General features: G+C 34.1%; 1 protein-coding gene across 1 annotated transcript in view; it reads left to right on the plus strand.

Moving 5' to 3' along the window:
• The window catches only part of LOC144256094 (tRNA (32-2'-O)-methyltransferase regulator THADA-like), a 105445-nt gene that overhangs the window by 58449 nt on the left and 24622 nt on the right, over window positions 1-22374 (plus strand). Inside the window, exons 15-16 of the mRNA XM_077801225.1 lie at window positions 17332-17412; window positions 19750-19802. Coding sequence (XP_077657351.1) covers window positions 17332-17412; window positions 19750-19802 — 134 coding nt within the window. The remainder of the gene's footprint in view (window positions 1-17331; window positions 17413-19749; window positions 19803-22374) is intronic.

A 22374-nucleotide genomic window follows, 5' to 3' on the forward strand; every position in this document is an offset into this window, starting at 1 on the left:
TATTTCTAATTATGTAAACACAAAACTAAAATGCTATACTGCAGTGTTCTTTGAATTGTAGACATATCTATTTATTATTAGAAGAATAAAAGTCATGGACTGCGTTGGGCTGTGTGTGTGTGTGTGTGTGTGTGTGAGAGAGAGAGAGAGAGAGAGAGAGAGAGAGAGAGAGAGAGAGAGAGAGTTGATGATCCACTGCTTTGTCCAGGCCTTACTAAAAGTCTTGAAAAATTTCTCAGCATCTAAGCATAAATACTACACTAATGACTGGTAATTAAGAAGCCCTTGATTATTTGGTGCCTGCTATCTTTTGATGGCATTTACTCCTCATACACCCTTGTTTAGAATCAAACTGCTGTTGTCCCTTGGTATCCATGAAGGATTGATTCCAGGACCCTTTGTGGATACCCAAATCTGTGGATGCTCAAGTGCCTTAAATAAAATCCTGGAGTACTTGCATGTAACCTATTAAAAACCTCTTGTATACTTTAAATCACCTCAGGATTATTTATAATACCAACATAGGTGCTATATAAATTGCATGTATACTGTATTGTTTAGTGAATAATGAAAATAATGCCTGTACAACACAGATGCAATTTTTAGAAAAATAGTTTCAGCCTATGGTTGGTTGAATCCTTGAATTTGGAACTTGCATACAGAGAGGGGAATCTCTACTCAATCTTCAGGTCATAAACAAAACATTTTTTTTCTAGGAGAACAAGCCAGTTTTTACATTGATAGTGTCTCCTAGCCACTTTTCTGTCTGAGAAACTTCTATTGATTTTTAGGACTCAGTTAAAGGGGAAACTTTCTTCCCTATCTGAGAAGAATAACTGTTCTCTCTCCCTTGCAGTCCCTAGTATTTGCCTGCCTTCTTGCCGCTGTTACTATAAGGCTCATGTGTCCTAAACACATAGAAGGCACATGTTTGTCTTATGTTTTTCTATTCTCCTGGTTTGAGTTTTATAATGCCTTGCATGTGGAATGGGATGATGCATTGCATGTTTGTTAAGTGGCTAACAACAATAAATGATAATGATTATTGTAATAACAAAATATTATATAGGCCTTAACTATATGGCAGAAACTGCTCAAAGTACTTTAGATATTTTAACACAATAAATGTAATCCCCACAACAGCCATATATATTTTTTCTTATTTTACAGATGAAAAAGCTGATTTGTAAAGATGCTAAATAATTCCTTAAGATCGCACTGATATTGGGACAGATTCAGTATTTGAGTTCAGAGAGGTAGTTCCTAGATCTCAGATACGAAATCTTCACCAATTCACTTGAAAAACTTTTTCCCATCTTTTTCAAGATTAATTACACTCTTAAAATAACAACATCAACAACAATTCCATTCATTTTATGTCTCCTACATATTTTCATATATGTATCTTACACCTCCTAAAAGCTGCTAATATGCAATGTTTTATCAAGCCAGTGTGTGTGTGTGTGTGTGTGTGTGTGTGTGTGTGTGTGTGTGTACTTTTTTCTTTCCGCTTGGAAGGGTACCCACTTTAACCCCTGAATTTATCTGCCTGGGAGAAGAAAAGGCATTGTGTGAGAATGTTCAACCATTAATATTTCTTTGAAGACCTCAAAGTCCTCAATACCAAAGTATACAAAGAAATGTAGGTTACACAGAGGAAAATTGGAAGAGCCACTGTTAATCGTTGTTATATAAACAGTTGAAAGTATTAGGGCCAGAATTTAGAGAGACAAAGCAGGTACTGAGACATAATAAACCAAAAGAAAAAAATAGATACTTGTTTTGAACAAAATCACAAGGTCCAATTGATCTTCTTTGTTGCTTTTTTAGCTTAATTCATAGGCAATACAAATTTTTATAACGGGAATAGCAATACAGATCAAGTTGTTTGGTTTGATATGGTTTCCTACCGAGATAAAGTATAAGATTTATGCATCTGCCTATGGTTTATGCATTACTAACTACAGGTCCACAGAAATGAAATGTCATGAGCTGCAACGTGTGCTTTATTACTTAATTTGTGACCTATCTTTGGATGGGACAGGGAATCAATGTCCTTTTATTAGTTTCCATATTTTGTTTTATGAATCCCATCCCTGAACAATCTGGCCATTGATGACTCTCTCATGTTAAATAGCTGGTAATCTAATGGAAAAAAAACTTGGCACAGGGGTTTGAAAACTGTTGTTAATGTGAAGGTAACTTAAAGTAACATGCAGATATTCCACAGTCCACAGAAAAGAAAGGAAACTGTACAATCACTACCAATGAAATGGAAATGGACAAATAAAACCAACCAAAATGAAACAAAGTTAGAATAGAGAGTAAGAGATAAATCAACTAGAAATAGCTACATTCAGCCATGTGCATCTTCATTTTGGCTTTTTTTCCCTTTTTCCCCCTTATGATTTCCTGAGAACTGAGGATTAAGATCTTATAATTTCTAGGCAACTGAAAAACACTACTAAATAAGGAGAAGGGGAAGAATTATGCTGGTGATGAATGAATAGGGACCATTTCTGGTGCCAGTTAGGGTCAAGGCAGGAACTATTCAAGTTCTCTCTTAGTCTCTATGGGATTCAACGTGAAATGTCTCAAACGAAAGGGAAATAGGTGCCACAGTAGTGCCATTGCCCACCACCCTACTCTCCTCCATATTAGAGTACATTTGATGTGGAGATATGGTACAGGATAGTCAAAAAGAGTATAAATTTTGGAGTTAAACCTCAGTTTAGAATTCTGAAACACTAGTTTAATGAACATCAGCAAGTTATGTAATTTCTTTGAACAATGACTTTATTATCAATAAAGTATGAAAACAAAATGCATTACTTTGAAGCTTAAACAAAAATGAACTAATACTATTTATGTCTATAAATACTGGTACAAACAAAAAAGCAGAATACCTTTTTATAAACCAAGGAGATTTATAAACTTTCTTGCATCATGATGTCAGTAACTTACACTACACAATTTAAAACAAATTGCTCAAAATACAAACTTAAAATGAGTAGAATTATGGGAAGAAAGAATATTTCCTTAAAAAATAACACAGTAAAACTGATATTCCAGGGAAAGTTTTTATTGTAATAAAGGATTTTTAGTATACTCAAATCACTACAGATTTAAGAATTTTGCATTCTTAATGTGAATCAAAAAATACTTTAAATACTGATGCTATTCTGTTTTATTTTGTTGTATATCAGGATAGTGAATTAGCCAACTAATTTTAAAACTTTGGCTTTCTCTATAATTTTGTAGCTTGTTAATCTCTCTCCTCCATCCCCAACTTTATATAACCCTATTTCTCATTCATTTGACATTTTGACTTTCAACAGCTATTGATTTAATAGGGTTCTAGAATGCTGTCCTTTTAATTTATATTATAAGATAGCGATGGGACAGCCAAGGAGGACTTTATTAGTAGTTATGGTTAGTTGAGCAAAGGTCAATATTAGAAGAGACGAGGCTGAGAGGTTGGATTATTAAAACAAAAGTAGGTGTCCTGATGTTGATATGGATGCAGCAGACCAGAAAACCAAGCTCTATATATGTTTCTCAAAACAAATCTTAGAATCCCAGTGGTCGTATTGGCTTCCTTGCAAAGGTGATTGTTGGATATTTAAGGTCAATGTCTATCTTCTAAGTGTACTGACTGTAGACAAATGTAATCCTCTGTGACTGTGGTTTAATATTTATAGTGGCAGTGATACAGAGCAATTCAAACTCAACCTACGGGGGATGCTTTGTCATTAACTAATTTTTCTCCAGGCTCTTTTGGATGTAATGACTTTGATGTAACACCAAAAGTAGATTCAGTAGCTACCTCTGAACTCTGAATTCCATTTGGATTCTTCTTGTGCCTCACTATGAAAATATATCTAACCAAAGTACCTGGGTGTCTCATTTTAAATAACAAAGACTAGAGGTATTTTTTGGGGGAATAACATCATGTTAAATGAGGAACTATGAATTAATCTTCAATTTAAAGCAAAAGAGGAAAAATCAACCAAGGGCTCATATCAGTATCATCCAGCAGCGAAACATAATGAGAAAAGCATTCACCTACTAATTTAAAAAACATGGATTAATAACATATATACTTGCCTATATGTCACAATTATTTGAAATATTTTATGACTTAAAAAGAGAGATGTAGAAAAAGAAAATCCTTTGAAGTAAAATGACAACTTTTTACAAATAAAGGCCTTGCAGTCTTGTTAATCTCTCTCTATATATATCTATATATGTATATATTTTTAAAATCAATGACTATGTGTCTTTTGTTTAGACTAGCATGACTTCTGAGAAATAGGGTTTCTTTAATACAAAAGAATGTCATTAGAAAGTCCAAGTAGGTTTAATTCACAGTCCGAATGCATCAATGGGAAAAAGAGATAAAAAACAAGTGTGAGGGACTCATTAATTTTTGACAACCTGATAGATATAAAATGAAATTGCACTATATATTTAATATATAATTCCCTGACTAGTACTTTGAGCATGTTTAATAGGTTTATTGGCAATTTGGGTTATTTTTCCATGACTCTCCTTTTCACCGTTCCTCTTTCTCTTGAGTAGTTTGTCTCTTTTGTTTGTTGATGTAAAATTTATTCTGGATACTAATTTCTTACGTGTTATATGAGCACCCTAATAAACATATATAAGGCCTCCAATTTAGGATGAAAATTGGTCTTGAAAAGGAACAAGGGAATGGATTGAGAGAGGATATAAAATAGCAAGCATTTAATATTTTATTTATTAAAAATTTTTCGGTGGTAAATGCCTGTAATCCCAATGTCTTGGGAGGCTGAGACAAGAGTATGGCAAGTTCAAAGCCATCCTCAGCAAAATCAAGGTGCTAAGAAACTCAGTGAGACCCTGTCTCTAAATAAAATATAAAGCAGGGCTAGGGATATAGAGTGCCCCCCAAGTTCAATCCTGGGTGCCAAAAAAAAAAAAACTTAAGTAAATATGGCAAAGTGATAAGACTTCTTTAAAACCCCCTGAGAATGAAATCTGTTTTCAAGGTTCAGACCCCTTAACATTAAAGGCTTTTGTGGCACACTAGGTTGGCATACGTTCTAATCAAGGGTGTGAAGAATCTGAAGTAGCATGTCTCCAAACTAGAAACCAGAAGCACTAACGACACCCATAGTTTATCATACTTCCTTCTTTTAAATTTCTCCAAGTCAAACAACCAATCAAAATCCTGGAAAAGATGCTCCCAGATGGAGTGGACATACTAGGAAGCTTGTGGATTGAAGCATCTTGACAATTGGCAGGTCCTTGATGCTGTGGCTTATCATACAAATCCCCTGACTGCTGGGGAGGTTGATTCTTGCACTCATTGTGGAAGTTTTTCTAAGCAGAAGAAGCTTCCACCTAAGGTTAGACTCTGCCCCCAGTAAAGTTGGCAGCCAGTGACTGGACAATATTGTAGCAATACCTGAGGCCCTTGCCAGGATTTGAGTTTCTCTGAAAGGCTTCTGGAGGTGAAGAGCTCCCTGTGTGAAAACTGAAGTCATTATTTCCACTGTGACTCATTTAACCTCACCTTGTGACCAGTTTTGCTTCACTTGCTTCCTCTAAATTATTATTGTTGAGAGCATACCTCCATCAGCCCAATCCCAGACTCAGACCCTGTTCTTTAGAAGGCTTATCTATGACAGGGTTTTTCCTTTGAAAAGCTAAATATAGGGGAAAATTATCTTTAATTTACATTTAAGTTGTCAGTCTAATTCAATAGTAAGGGAAAGAGATGAGAGTTCAGGGTAGACTCTTTTCACAAATAAGAGCTTCTGAAGTAGTAAGCTTGTACTTAACTTCTGAGAAATCTGGACAAACTTGAACAAAGAAAGGTTCAGATGCCTTGAGGTTGAACTTTGCTCATGAAACTTGTGAAGGAGGATTGATCCATTTTCATACAGTCAGAGATTAAAGCAATATACCAGTCCCTTTTTTATTTGTTCATTTACTCAACATCTATGAAACTGTTCTTGTATGACAGTTAACTGTGCTAAGCACTGATAATTCAAATAAGATGTAGTTCCCCAATGCAAGGAACTTACAAGCTAGTAAAAATATAGACAATAAACTAAATCTGACAGAGTAATGGATGCTATAATAGCCATGTACACAGGATCCTATGTTAGTGGATGGAAAAATAAATAGATGTTATGTGGCAGAGGTCAGTGGAAGACTTCCTGGAGCAAGTGGAGTTGGAGTTGACCTTTGAAGGACAAATAGAAATTATCCAGAAATAGGATTTGAAAACATTTTGTCTAGAGATAAAAACTTGTTCCAAGACATTGAGGTAGTAAGTTAGATATAGTTTACAATAATTAATATGGAAAAAATGGGAAAATATCTCTAGAGAGCTGGGTAGTGGTTGGTTATGACTATTTCAAAGTATAAAGGAAATAGATTTAAATTTAGTCTGGAAATGTGTTTAAATTTAGTCTTGCCAGAATTACGATGAGCACTCTGAAGGAGTTAAAATAGGAGAATTTAAAAAATCAGATTTATTCTTTACACAGATTACTTTGAATATAGGCTACTATACTTCTATCCTTCATTTGAAGGTCAAAAATGTAATCTCACAGGGTCCTAGATAACTACCCAATGGCATATAGTGTCATCCTTTTCTTAATGATTCAGATCTGTCAGTCAGGTGCCCAATGTTGTGGGCAGTGTTGAAAGAATGGCAAAGCAACATGAAACTGCAATAAGGAGAACCCACCATGACAACGGGAATTGAATGGTTAATGAAATCTAGTTTTGCACTATTGCAACTGAGGCATTAGATGAAGTTAAATTTTAAATTACATTAAAATTAAATTTTGTTGCAAGTGGTTTGTGGCAATCATGAAAAATATACCATGAAGTACACTATCCTACAGGAACCTCTTATTGGTTAAACCTGAGGGGAAGCCAGAATTCAGTGGAGACCAGGTGGTACTCACTATACGTTGCACCTCAACTCCAGGCTTCCATAGAGGTTCCTTTAGGGCAAAGAGCAGATGGAGAAAGTTGAGGAATATATGCAGATACAGATAGACATTACTCAGCAAATGTTCTTATACAACTGGACAAGATGAAGGATAGGGTCTCCTCTGTTCCCCTTGTCCCTATCTCTCTTTTTTCTTTGAACCAGTAAAACCCAGCAAATAATTTCAGGAGTGAACTTATCAATCCCTTCTCTCATATTATTAAACTCTTCCTCAATTTTTGGAACACATGAATTATAAGTTATTTAAAATCTCTATTTATGGTCATTAGTCATAACAATGTTTTGGTCACCGATGGACCACATACATGATGATGGTCTATTAGATTATATCACCCAGTGACAACACAGTCATCTTAGTTTGAGTAAATATACTCTGTAATGTTAACCCAATGAGGAAATTGCTAACAATCAGTATCTTAGCATGTTTCCCGGTGGCTTTGCAAAATGTGCCTGGATCATATGTTGTCTTTGGTTTCCTATTATGAATTGTATTCACTTTTTATACTATATGAGACCTTGTGCTTAGAAGTCTCTTAGAGGGTTCAGATGATGTTGTCTTCTAATCCAGAGGATAACTCCCTTTTGTGGTTAGTCAATAGCATGGCTGAGGCTTGGGTCCAGTCAGGGATTGTACTGGCTAGGCTCTGGATAATAATTTTAGTAAAACTCAGTCTATCTCTGTCTTGTTTGTAGCATGAAGCCCTTCAGGATATTTGTCTCCTAAACCCTAAAATGATACTAGGAGATTATTTGCAGCATCAAAGGTTATAAGCTCCACCCTCTAGCCTCTTGTCCTAAACAGCTTGAAAAATTGAGAAATGTGTTATGGGTATTTCTGATTGCATTTGGAAAGACACACTCCCTCCTTTTAGTGTTCCTTGGTCATTGAATAATTGAAGGAGATTCACTCTAACTTTAAGAAGAGTTCAGTGGAGCTCTTCAGGCTCCCATACTTTCCTGAGAAAGACTGTTTTCTGGTTTTTCTCTTCCCTTTTGGCTGAGAAAGTCCCATTGTCCCCAGGCTAAGGCTGAACCTAAGGCCAAATTCAGTATCAGCAAATGACCACAGAGCTAACCCACCTTTTAACCCTCAGCTCACTTGGAGTAATTCTATCTTCTCAGTAATTGTAAGTCACCTAGTCATCCTTGCTTTCACAGTTCTTTTATGCCTTTAAAAATCTGATTTCATTCAGTAGATTTATGGCTTTTTAAAAAGTGTTGCAGTAGAAGCATTTGACCTTCCTGACCCCCTTGAATACTGAATTTAAATATCCAAAACTTTCCAGACAAATATTACTCCCCGCATAATAATTTCACTCTATTTACTGATTTTTTTAAATGTGTAATGAAGAAACTTATCATGCATTTATTAATGCTATGAAGCAAATTTGAATTTTACAAATCACAAGAGAATTTACAAGCTTTCAAAAAATAATACCACACATGGGTTATATTATATTTTCAGACCTAATGTAAAATATCGTGGTATGTAGATAAGCAGAGCACTTTCAAGGTCACAGTTTATAGATGGACAACCATGGAATTAGATATTTCATCCAAACATACAAAATCAATAGCCTGGCAAGAATGAGATTCTTCCAATTCTAAATCAGACTCAAATCCTAAAACTTTCTTGCTTAAATGTGAGTTTGTGACCAAATTAAATATTGGTATGTGGCTTTTGTGAAAAAGTTTTCTGTTTGGGATATTTTGGTTCAGCAGCCTACTTTATCTAAGCTAGTTTATGTGATATTAACCACTACATGGCATTATCATTACTACTATGAAATCTACAATTGAAAGAATGAAATTAATGCAATGAGAATATTCTGGAGATAATAATTTGTGTTTGTTTTAGCCAATTCAGCGAGAATTGTGCATCCTTTGCTGAAAGAATTTCTGTTGTTAGGCTAAAATACAAGCTGTTTTCAGAAAATCTGTTTTCTAGGCTTTAGTTTTTGACTGCCTGACTCCTGAATGAGATAAATGCTCAAGGAACTCAGGTTTAGAGTATGGTAAATGGTAACAGGAGAAGATAGGACTTAGAAGGCCTTTGCTTATGGGTGAGTTCTGTTGTCTTCAAGGTCTGCTAGAGGACTGGCTTCTAGAACCAAAGCACCATCATTGATGGTGGTGTGCCTTGCAGTGATCCGCATAGTTCTTCCATATCTGGACAAGTTTCCGCAATGATTTTGTGACCCTGAGGACAGGAAAGCAAGAGCCAAAGGAAAGTAGATTGAATTTCTTGTTGGGTTAATTGGCTAGGATTTTATAAAAATTGACAATATTTGCTTTTCCAGTTTTGCCATTTCAAATTCATACATTTAAAGATGATATAAAGTGCCAAAATAGACTAAATTAGCAAAAGTATTTGTTAGTGACAATAAGGAATTGAATACATCAACACTGTGTAAATATTGGATTCCATCAAAAATGTATCATTTCCCAATGAAATTTGCAAAAAAAAAGGGAAAAGCCCAAATTCTGAACTATACAATTATCCCACCCAAACTGAAACTTTTGAGTATTCTTTGTATGCCCACACAGTTAATGAGCCCTTACTAAACTCTTTCATTACCATGAAAGGAAAACTATAGGCATTATTATTATTTTTATTATTACTATTTTTATTATTACTACTACCAGAGATTGAACCCAGGGGCACTTAACCACTGAGCCACATCTACAGTCCTTTTTATTTAATTAAATTTATTTATTTATTTATGTATTTATTTATTTTTTGAGACAGGGTCTTTCTAAGTTGATTAGGGCTTCTCTAAATTGCTGAGACTGTCTTTGAACTTGTAATCCTCCTGCCTCAGCCTCTTGAGCAGCTGGGATTATAGGCATGCACCACCATGTCTGGCTATAGGAATCTAATTAAAGAGACTTTTAGAACCGATTCAGCAAATAACTGGGTGAGAGGAAGATAGTAAAATTTTGGTTATAGAATGAATATCTTATTGAAGCAATGGCCATGGAAAATACAAGCCTTCAAGTGCGGTTTAGGACCTGATCCCTCTCCCTGCACTGGAACTCTTTCTAGCAAGGGCTCCATCCTTCTTCAGGCCTGAAATTTACTGGGTAAAATGATAATACCTGAAGAGTTAATATTTCAAAGGGGGAAAAAGTGAATTTTCCAAAATTATTGATAAAAATAAGTCCCACTGTAAAATATAAGGATTAATGTATTAATCAGAGCCTTCTGAATGCTCACATTAAGAGGCTTTGTTATGCTAATTCACTTGTAAATGAAGAATGCAATGATTCCCTCATTATTCAATATCATTGTTAAGGGTCTGATTTAAAAAAAAAATAAAGATGTTCTTTATGCTTGCAAATGAGTTTAAGTTATGGATCAACAGTCTATTTTACAGAAAAGTCACCTTATTTTTTTTAAGTTGCTGTTGTCTCACAATTACCAGTTAAAAGCCCAATGCATCATAATTTTTTAAAAAAAGTATCTGTTCCAGAATTCAAGACTGCTCACTTGGAGTTCTCAAGTCATACAGATGTATCATTTATCCTACAGTGTTTTGTTTTCATTTTCAAAAATTTGAATAATTTTAAAATTCAGAAGTTACATACCAAAATCCTAACTTCTGAGTTTTTATAGAAAATTTTTAAAAATGTGTCAATACTAGCCTTATACTTGGCAATACTCAGGGGGTGCTGAATAGTAGATGTTTTACTAAATTGGTGTTTTTCCAGGTCTTTTCAAATGTCAGATGTAGTGTGCCATTATGGTTTGTACTATTGTTTCTTTTTCACCAGAAGTACAAGGAGATTAATATATTTGTATGATATCTGTTAAAAGTGGGATGATGAGGATAAGCCGAAAGAGTTGCCATCTCCAAGAAAAAATAACAAAGAGGTCCAGGGACATAGCTTAGTGGTGGAGCAATTGCCTATCCTGTGCAGGGCCTTGGGTAGAATGCAAGGCAATAGAAACAACTGAAACAAGCAACCAAAATGCAAGGTGATTCGCTTATGAAAATTTCAGTGAACTAATAGAAAGCTAAATTTCATCAGGGTTTGTTTTTGCATTTTATTGATTTTTTTTTTCTTTTTGGTACTGGAAATTGAATCCATGGCTTCACACATGCCAGGCAATTGCTCTACCACTGAGCTACATCTCCAGTCCCGCTTTGTTGATTTTTAAAACCTTTTTTGTAAGGCTAATATAGTTATAAAAATGTATTATTTATTATAAAAAATACTGTCAAAATATTTTGCTTCAGAGCTGGGGTTGTGGCTCAGTGATAGAGTGCTTGCCTAGCATGTGTGAGGTACTGGATTCGATTCTCAGCATCACATATAAATAAATAAAGTAAAGGTCCATTGACAACTAAAAGGAAAAAAGTTAAAAGAAAAATTATTTGCTTCTTTTAACTATATAAATTAAGGTCTACTGAATATAACACAAAGTAAGTGTAGCAAACATTAGCAGTTATGCATCTCTAAAAATACTATAGCTTAATTTATTGATAATATAACTATGGATTGATACAACAATGTATGGTTAAAAACAAAATCCTTCTGTTGAGTTAATTAGAAATTAGACATTAAGAAGGCCACTAATACCATTCATTTCTTCTGTTGTAGTGACAGTCTTAACATTTTAGCATGGAGATTCTAAGAAGTATAAAGTTAAGAAATGACATATATTTTAGCTATTGAGAAATATTCACTCATGAATCAGTTAAATTGAGTAAGCAAGAATACAGATAATTTTCTCACAGTCAATTATGACATTTGATATGAAAATTAAAACCAATGTTTCAGTATTTTTATTTATTCTAATTTGTTATACATGATGGCAGAATGCAATTTATTTCCTATTATATATATAGAGCACAATTTTTCAAGTCACTGATTGTGCACAAAGTATTTTTATACCATTTGTGTCTTCATATGTAAACTTAAAGTGATGATGTCTAGTTAATTCCATTATCATACCTACCCCTTTGCCCCCTCCTTTCTCCTCCATTCCCTTTGCCCTTTCTAAAGTTTCTCCATTTCTCTCATGCTCCTCCACCATTGGCTTCCTTCACCTAGCATTATCTTCTCCAACTTCATGCTTTTACCTGCAAATGCCATGATTTTATTCTCTTTTAATGCTGACTAATATTTCATTGTGTATATATATTATATTTTCTTTATCTATTCATCTAATGACGGGCATCTAGATTGGTTCCACAGCTTAGCTATTGTGAATTGTGCTGTTATAAACATGGATGTGGCTGTGTCCTTGTAGTATGCTGTTTTTAAGTCCATTGGGTATAAACCTAGGAGGAGGATTAAATGGGTCAAATGGTGGTTCCATTACAAGTTTTCCAAGGAATTTCCATTATGCTTCACAAATTAGCAGTCCCACCAGCAATGTATGAATGTTCATTTTCCCGCACATCCTTGCCAACCCTTATTGTTGTTTGTATTCTTAATAGCTGCCATTCTGTCTGGAGTGAGATGGAATCTTAGAGTAGTTTTGATTCACATTTCTCTAATTGCTAGAGGTGTTGAATATTTTTTTCACATGTTTGTTGATTGATTGTATATCCTCTTCTGAGTGTATATTCAGTCCCTTGGCCCATTTATTGATTGGGTTACTTATTGTTTTGGTGTTAAGTTTTTTGTATTCTTTATATATCCTAGAGATTAGTGCTGTATCTCATGTGCTTGTGGTAAAGATTTGCTCCCATTCTTTAGGTTCTTTATTCACCTCACTGATTGTTTCTTTGAGAAGAAGCTTTTTAGTTTGAATCCATCCCATTTATTGATAGTTGTCTTTAATTCTTGAGCTACTGGAGTTTTATTAAGAAAGTTAGGGCCTAATCCAACATGATGGGCATTTTGGCCTACTTTTTCTTCCATTAGGCTCAAGGTCGCTGGTTTAATTCCTAGGTCCTTGATCCACTTTGATTTGAGTTTTGTGCATGGTGAGAAATAGGGGTTTAATTCCATTTTTTTACATGTGGATTTCCAGTTTTCCCAGTTTCTTTTTGTTGTTGGGAAAATATATTTGTTGAAGAGGCACAAAGAGGTGTCTTTGTCTAATATAAGATAACTGCAGTTATGTGGGCTACACTCTGTGTTCTTTACTCTGTACCATTGGTCTTCAGGTCTATTTTGTTTCCAATACCATGCTGTTTTTATTACTAATTCTCTGTAGTACAGTTTTAGGTCTGGAATAGTAATGACACCAGCTTCACTCTTCTTGCTAAGGATTGCTCTGGCTATTTGGGGTCTCTTATTTTACCAGATGAATTTCATGATTGCTTTTTCTATTTCTATAAGGAATGCCATTAGGATTTTTATTGGGATTGCATTGAATCTGTATACTGATTTTAGTAGTATGGTCATTTCGACAACATTAATTCTGCCAATCCAAGAACGAGGTCGATCTTTCCATCTTCTAAGCTCTTCTTAATTTTTTTTAAACGTGTTAGTTTTCATTGTAGAGGTCTTTCATCTCTTTTGTTAAATTTATTCCCAAATGTTTTATTTTATTGAGGCTATTGTAAATGGGGTAGTTTTACTAGTTTCACTTTCAGTGGATTTGTCACTGATGTACAGAAATGCCTTTGATTTATGGGTGTTGATTTTATATCCAGCTACCTTGCTCAATTCATTTATTAGTTCTAGGAGATTTCTGGTGGAATGTTTTGAGTCTTCTAGGTATAGAATCATATCATCTGCAAATCATGATAATTTGAGTTCTTCTTTTCCTATCCACATCCCTTTAATTTCTTTCATCTGTCTGATTGCTCTGGCTAGAGTTTCAAGAACTATGTTAAATAGAAGTGGTGACAGAGGGCATTGTCTTGTTCCAGGTTTTAGAGGGAATGCTTTTAATTTTTCTCCATTTAGAATGATGTTGGCCTGGGGCTTAGCACAAATAGCCTTTATGATGTTGAGGTATGTTCCTGTTATCCTTAGTTTTTCTAGCGTTTTGAACATGAAGGAATGCTGTATTTTATCAAATACGTTCTCAGCATCTATTGAGTTGATCACATGATGTTTATCTTTGAATTTATTAATGTGATGAATTACATTTATTGACTTCCATATGGTGAACCAACCTTGCATTCCTGGAATGAACCCTACTCGATCATGATGCACTATCTTTTTGACATGTTTTTGTATTCGATGTGCCAGAATTTTATTGAGAATTTTTGCATCTATATTTATTAGAGATATTGGTCTGAAGTTTTCTTTCTTTGATGTGCCTTTGTTTGGTTTTGGAATCAGGGTGATATTGACCTCATAGAATGTGTTTGGAAATGTTCCCTCTTTTTCTATTTCATGAAATAGTTTGAGAAGTATTGGTGTTAGTTCTTCTGTAAAGGTCTTGTAGAACTCAGTTGTGTATCCATCCAGTCCTGGGCTTTTCTTGGTTGGTAGGCTTCTGATGGTGTCCTCTATTTCCTTGCTTGAAATTGATCTGTTTAAATTGTGTATATCATCATGATTTAGTTTAGGCATATCATATGCCTCTAGAAATTTGTTGAAATCATATCTCAATAATAACCATAAATATTAATGGCTTAAACTCACCAATCAAAAGACATAGGCTAGTGGATTGGATTTAAAAAGGACCCAACAATATGCTGCCTTCAAGAGTCTCATTCCATAGGAAAAGATGCCCTCAGACTAAAGGTGAAAGGTTGGGATGAAATATACCATTTACATGGTCTATGTAAGCAAGTAGGGGTTTCCATTCTTATATCAAATACAGTAGACTTCAAGCCAAAGTGAATCAAAAAGGAAAAAGATGGGCATTTTATACTGCTTAAGGGAATCATACCTCAACAAGACATAACAGTTATAAATATATATGTCTCAAATAATGGAGCATCTATGTTCATTAATCAAACTCAAGTTCAAGAGTCTAATAGATCACAACACTATAATTCTGGGTGACTTTAACAAACCTCTTTCACCACTAGATAGATCTACCAAACAAAAGCTAAACAAAGAAACTATAGAATTCAATGATACAATCAATAACTTAGACTTAACTGACATATATAGAGTATATTATCCATAAATGGGCAAATATACTTTCTTTTGAGTAGCATATGAATCCTCCTCTAAAATAGACCATATGTTATGCCACAAAGCAAATCTTATTAAATACAAAAAAAGTAGAGCTACTACCCTGCATTCTATCCGACCACAATGGAATGAAATTAGAAATCAATGATAAAATAAAAAAATAAAAGCTACTGTAACACCTAGAGACTAAACAATATGCTATTGAATGAACAATGTGTTGCAAAAGATATCAAGGAGGAGACTAAAAATTTCTTAGAGGTAAATGAGAACACCAATACAACATATCAAAATCTCTGAGACATTATGAAGGCAGTGCTAATAGAAAAGTTCATGGCATGGAGTTCATTCCTTCAAAGAAGAAAAAGTGAACAAATAAATGACCTAACATTACATCTCAAAGCTCTAGAAAGAGAAGAACAAATCAACCCCCAAAGCAGAAGGAGACTGGACGTAATTAAAATCAGAGCTGAAAACAATGAAATTGAAACAAAAGAAACAATTGCAAAAATGACAAAACAAAAAGTTGGTTCTTTGAAAAAATAAATAAAATTGATAAACCATTACCCATGCTAACAAAGAGAAGGAGACACAAAACTCAAATTACTAACTTCTGTGATAAAAAAGGAAATATTAACATGGACACTACAGAAATACAGAAGATAATTAGAAATTATTTTGAAAATTTGTACTCCAATATTTTAAGATAATGATACTCAAATCCTATTATTGTTTTCAGGTATTTCTCTAAGATAAAATGTTATAATGGAATATATTAAGACTTGACAATTATTAACATTAACTGAACACTCAACAAACCATCTTTACTTCTCTTGGTTAATCAATGCACAAGAGAATAGTTTAGATAGCCAACTGGAGTATAGGTAACTGAGTCCTGACCCAATTAAGGAAATGACTTGCCCATGTATTCAAAGAGAAAATCTACACTTATTCATCAAATACTGGCTCAAATATTTAGATATTTTGGTGAATATATCAGTCTGATTTTTAATAAATCTTGTATTATTCAATTCATTATACAACTATATGCTAAGAAATTATTAAGCATCATCAATTATATAACTCTTGCTTAAGCTATGTCTTTAAGAGTCTCATTAGAAACAATAATAAAGATCATTTTGTTTTGCTGAAATCAGTTTCCAGAAGCAACAGTGATGGCATGACTATATTCGATTACTATGGACCACAAAATTAAAACCCAGTATAGGTTTTTTTTTTAATACTTGACTATGTGAAAATTAATGTATGTTTAATTTATAATTGATACTGATAGTTGATCATGAAAACAAATAAGAAATTGAATTTATGAATATGCAGTGTAATGAGATTTAAGAACCAAATATGACAATATTAAAATGATAGAGTTTTACAAATATCTCTGCATTGGTCACTCTAAATACACACATACAAACACACATACATGTACATGTGCACACACACACTTATACATATTTGGACATTTATATTTATGAAAAGCTGTTTCCCATCACAAAACTATTATTCCAGATGAAAAATACAAGAGTGAATTTTTCAAGCTTGCCAAACAAATAAGTGGAAAACACCAGTTACATCTTTGTACAAAAGAAAAGTTGCTAGGTCTCTAGTTACAACTGGAAAATAAATCATAAAAGAAAATAAATAATTGATCAATTATATATTTTCCATTTTGAATTTTAGATATAAAATTCCAAAGCATACATTCTTTGTCTTATTAAAACATCATACTTAAGGCATACTTTACTTTAAGGAATAAAGATGATATTTCTAGCACTGGCATGTTTTTTTGCTACTGACTTCTCAAATAGTAGAAATATAGGTTATTTATAATATCTCTTCATCCTTATAGGTATTTGAATTTGCAACTCATATCCACACTAAAGAACCTATTCATGATTATTGTATTATCTCTCTATTAATTCAATTTGATTCAATGTAATTAATACATTAATTAATTCAATCACTATTTAATAAAAGTTTCTTTCTCTAAACTACCAACTTGTATTAGTTTTGTGGATAATAAGATATCCTAAAACTTTGTGTCATACTAAAATAACATTTTTCTCCTGTATGACTATAAGTTTTAACTTATTTTGCTTGGGTTAAAAAATAGCAAAATGTCTTTTCTATATAAAATTTTCAATTTATTATTTACTTAATATCTTCCAGAAAAGTGAAAGGAATGTTACTAAGCCTTCATAAGCTATTATGAGCACTATCTTACAGTGTTTTCTTCAATTTTTAAGTCACATTCTCAGCTTAATGGCACTGGAGACACCCAGCTTCCTCAAATGGTTCATGACCACCTTCAGGCTAATGTCAACTGGGTGAGTATTCCCATTTCTTATCTGTAAGCATACAGGTTATTTTGTTCCTTGAGATAAATTCACCTGGACAATGGGAATTGAGCCCAACTACCTCCATGTTCCATGCTCATATAAGGAAGCATACTTGAAGAATTTCTTGAGCATCATTTAGGGGTGGATGCAGAAGGTGCTTAAAATTTTGTACTTGGTCATGTCCCTGATGCCATGTGCCTGAGCTGATTGCATCTTCCCAGTTTCATGCAAAGATGGTCATGTGGATATATCTCTGGGTGCTATTGTGTTGAGACAGTGTTACAAACCTAGTGGAACCACTGGGCTGTGCTATCTCCAAGATAAATGACAATTTTTTTTTAAATCCACCATTTAAAGGCTTTCAGTTAAAATGTTTCTACTAAAAGTACTGGCTCTGGAGACCCAGGGAGAATAGGATTAAAAAGGACTGGATCATGATGAGGGACTAGATCAAATTCTGAGGAGAAAGTGATGTCTACAATCAGGAATCTTGTTAAATATTGAAGAAGCGGAAATCTAAGATGGAACCTAACAAAATATAGGGAAAAGGAATTCATAACCTAAAAGAAATAGGCACTTCATTGCTGGTCCAACAACCAGAACATGTTGGTACTCTCTGACTCTGCTCAGAGTACTTCAAACTATTCCTTCAAGGATGCTGCAACATCTTATGTGCCCTAGCTGGCTGCATCTGCCCAGTTTCATGTAAATATGGTCATGTGGATGCATCTCTGGGTGCGAAAGTGTTGAGACAATGTGACAAACTCAATGGCACCTTGGTCTTCCTGGGGGATTGGAGGATTGTGCTGATGGATTACTTCAAAGGAGATTTTGAACGTAGATATGGGATCCAGGCCACATATTTTCCATTGACTCATACCACTGATACCCAGTTCATTTTTTGACACACATGGTCTTTCCCTATTTCAGAATTACCTATGCTAGGACCAAGAGCTCCAATAATCTTTGGATCTCTAGAGATTTTTTACTTCCAAAGTGTACTAAATGCCATTTGGAACCCTATATTAAAATCTTTACAAAAAATTCTTTGGAGTATCTACTTGGAAAGAGAAATGTTGAATATATTTCTCATCACAATATGGTCTCCAGTAATATTTGAACATTTAATCTCCAAAAGTCCAATTTGCTCAAAGCTATAAGAATAAATATTAAGATAATATAGAATCTTTTGTAGACGTTCATTCATCAAGAATCTCATAGTGCTTAGTTTCTTTTCATGAATATACATGATCTTTCTCCAGATCATACCAAAAATTAATAGAAATCTTTAATTCATCTCCCTCATGTAAGGCCCTTGGGTGGGGGATCACCAGTGGAAAACATGTGTCTGGCTCCTGTATTTGGAATAGTGCTCTCCAACAAGTCAATAGCATTGAACAAAGACATACCCATGGATTCCAAAGGTCTCTTCCCCTGGGTTACTGGTAATGTGTCCCTCTGAAATTCCTAAGACCAGTGACATATACATTAATCTTGTCAGTGGACTTCAGGTACCTGCTTGAAGCAAAAGTGTGCCCCTGCAGTTAAGAAAATCTTACTTGCTTTATAGTCATTAGTAGTTTGGGCAGGTTCATCACATCTTCTATTGGCTATATAGTTAAAAACATTGATTCTTTGGAAAACACAATTTTTGGATATTCCTTCACACCTTAGTTTGTGAACCTGTACCATTCTCCCAAAAATAATCACATCTACTAGAGCATCTGGAGAAGGAGATTCAGGGACATGGGCAGAGACTCTTTAAGTGCTTGTAGGTCTTCCTCCTCCAAGCATGTGTCAACCCTATAGAGAAATAACACAGGGAATTGAGAACCTCAATGTACTTATGTAAAGAAAAGTTGGGGATCAATTCAGCAGGTTTATTTACCTAATAAATGCAGCTATAAGTTGAAGGAAGATGATTTCTTTGCTACTAGAAATTACAAGCCCAAACTTTTCCTCAAAAATCAACCTGACAAAGTCAATTAAAGACAACATTGAAAGTTGATCTACTTAATCATAGACTCATAGTCTATAGGAGACAGGTCTGGATATTCTCTCAATGTGTAAGAAGACAGGTAGGGGGAACAAGAATCCTTCCTGTAGTAAGACAACTGGAAGGCCACACTGTTAAACTAAAATGCACATCATTCTAATCTTCATTCTGCTGTATGAACTCAAGGTATGCTATCATATTCTAAAAGGGCATTGACCATAACCAACTATACCCACAGCTGTCTTGAGGTAGCTAATCATAACTAGGGTTGGTCATATTCATGTGATTGTGGTATGGTTATTCTTATGTGTTTTTCACTATTCTTCTAGGCCCAGTTGGTAACCCAGCTATGCTACTTTGGCAATAGCAGAAACCCAAGAGAGTAAGTCAATGTAAAAACCAATTTCAAACCTCTGCTTTTCTCATGTCACTAACATTCTACTTGCCAAAGCAAGTCACATGATGGAGTACCAGGTTGAAAGATGGTGCAGTTTAGCCTACCCATATGGAAGAGGGCTACAAAGTTATGTAGCAATGAGTGTGGACTCATGGATAGGTGATGAATTGCACCATACTAAAATCTATCACATTCATTTTAGATGCCTATAAAAAATATGAGAAGTAAATTGTGGTAAAAAGAAGAGAAAAGAATATGTTTCAAGGGAAGAAGGACAAACAACATTTTCCAAAGGTCCTTTTTGGTTTGGTTAGATAAGGACAAAAACACTATGCATTAAATAAAACAAATGAAAAGCATTAATGACCATGGAAAGTGTGGCAGAATACTGGAAATAAAAGCATGCAGTGTGTGAAAACTGAATTAGGGCTTCTGTTTCTGGAAATAAGTTGAAATAGATATCTTAAAGTAGTCTTCCTGAAAATCAGCAAGAAGTGACACACTATATTCAAATCCTTTCAAATGGATAATTAAATTTGCAAAAGCATAGGTAAATCATCAGGATCCAAATGTGAAAAAAAGAGATTGAAAAAGAGTCATAAGTATGCACTGATTTGGTGGGGACTTCCTTTGGATATTTTATAAAATCATTTTTTTTTAATTCTAAGAGACTGAAATATGACCATTGTACCTAGTCAAAGTAAATGTTGTTACTGAAGACCCTTTGTGATGCCTGGACCCTCAAAGACCTCCAGGTTCTGTAGCAATGCATTAGAGAACATGGTTTTTGACAGAAGCAGCCTCTTACCTTAAAAAAATTCCACAAATGGATCCAGGTGTAGTATCACACACCTGTAGTCCCAGCCACTTGGGAAGCTGAGGCAGGAAGATTGCAATTTCAAAGCCAGCCTTAGCAGTTTAGTAAGGCTTTAAGCAAATTGGCAAGACCCTGTCTCAAAATTTAAAAAAAAATTGCTGGGGATATGACTCAGTGGGTAAGCACTCCTGGGTTCTATCCCCAGTGTCAAAAGAAGGGAAAAAATCCACAAATAAAGCCTTCTGAACACAAATATGCAAAATAAAAATTTTTAGAAAATATTATATTAAAACACCATGAATAAGAAAAATCAGAAAAAACTATCAAAATATTATTTCTCAGTAATTAAAGTCTCAGTAATATTAATACAATTCTGAGGTGTTAATTTGTCAAAGCTATAAAGAATGAAACAAAGGAAAATCATGATGCAGGAGTACAAAATTTATCAACTTGATTTTTAAATAATAAATTAGAAATTTAAAAGTAAATTATATAAAATTGTTGAAATTTGGGAAACATGTGAACAGGTTAAACACATTGACCATTGAATTAATGAATAGAAATAGAGCTTGAAGGACCACTGTGTGTTTGCAACAACTTAACAGAAGTCAATGATTCATCTAAGTCACCTTCTAAAAAGCATAAAGCCTTAATGTGTATTGCCTCCTTCTCTATATCTTACAAAGGTTTTAGTGAAACACTTCTTTTAAATTTTACAACTTTGTTTCAGGCTACTTTCTAGATTGAAATGATATATGTGGTATAGGGAAGTCATGTGAAAAACAATGATATCTGATTTTCAATTTAGACTATAGTACAGCCACTTAAATTTGCCTGAAGGAGGTAGAAAAGGAATTATAGAATAGCTAACTTTGAGAGATAAAACATGAAATATGAGTGAAATGTGTCAAACTGCTAAGGGACTTCAAGACAACCTGCATAAAAAGCAGATGAGAGTCTGGAGAAGCAGCCTCCACCTTCAACAGAAAATATCTGAAAAACATTTAAAGACTGTGCCATGTTAAAGGTAACTAAGCATTAACCTACATCAAATTCAAATCAGCTTCTGACTAGATTAATTGATTCCTCCCACATCCATGCCTAATAGGAAAATGGGACATTTCCAAACATATGATTTGTCTATCTCAATTGCTATTAAGCAACCACTTATGTAGTTTTCAATAAAAATTTGTGATGCATATAAGAAAAAAAGAAAAACATTGAAACAGTTAAGAAACAAACCAATTGACAGAGTGAGACTTAAATAGGTTGGAACTATCTGATAAGAAACAAAAAATGACTGATTAATATATTAAATGTGTTCATGAAAAAGGTAGACACCATGTAAAAGCAGATAGGTGATTTTAGCCAAGTGATAAAAATCATTAGAATTGAAAGAAGTGCTAAAAGTAATCACACAGGCACACACACATTCACCCTATGTAACTGAGAGGCAAGCTCTCAGTCGGCTTAACACAGCCAAGCAAAGTATTAGTAAACTTGATAGAGAAATATAAGATTACAATTGGAGAGTTCAACACTCTTTTCTCAGCAATTAATAAACAAAGTAGTAACAAAGTCAATAGGAATAAAAAGACTTGAAAAAAACTATGAGCAGACTTTATCTAAATACAGAATACAAAGTTTTGAATGCACATAGAACATTCTCCAAGATGAACTATACAATCCATGATAAAGCAAAATCTAAACTTTGTTGTTCTATGTATAGAAAAGCAAGGT

Source organism: Urocitellus parryii, chromosome 7, assembly GCF_045843805.1.
Source record: "Urocitellus parryii isolate mUroPar1 chromosome 7, mUroPar1.hap1, whole genome shotgun sequence".
In the NCBI taxonomy this organism is placed as follows: Eukaryota; Metazoa; Chordata; class Mammalia; order Rodentia; family Sciuridae; genus Urocitellus; species Urocitellus parryii.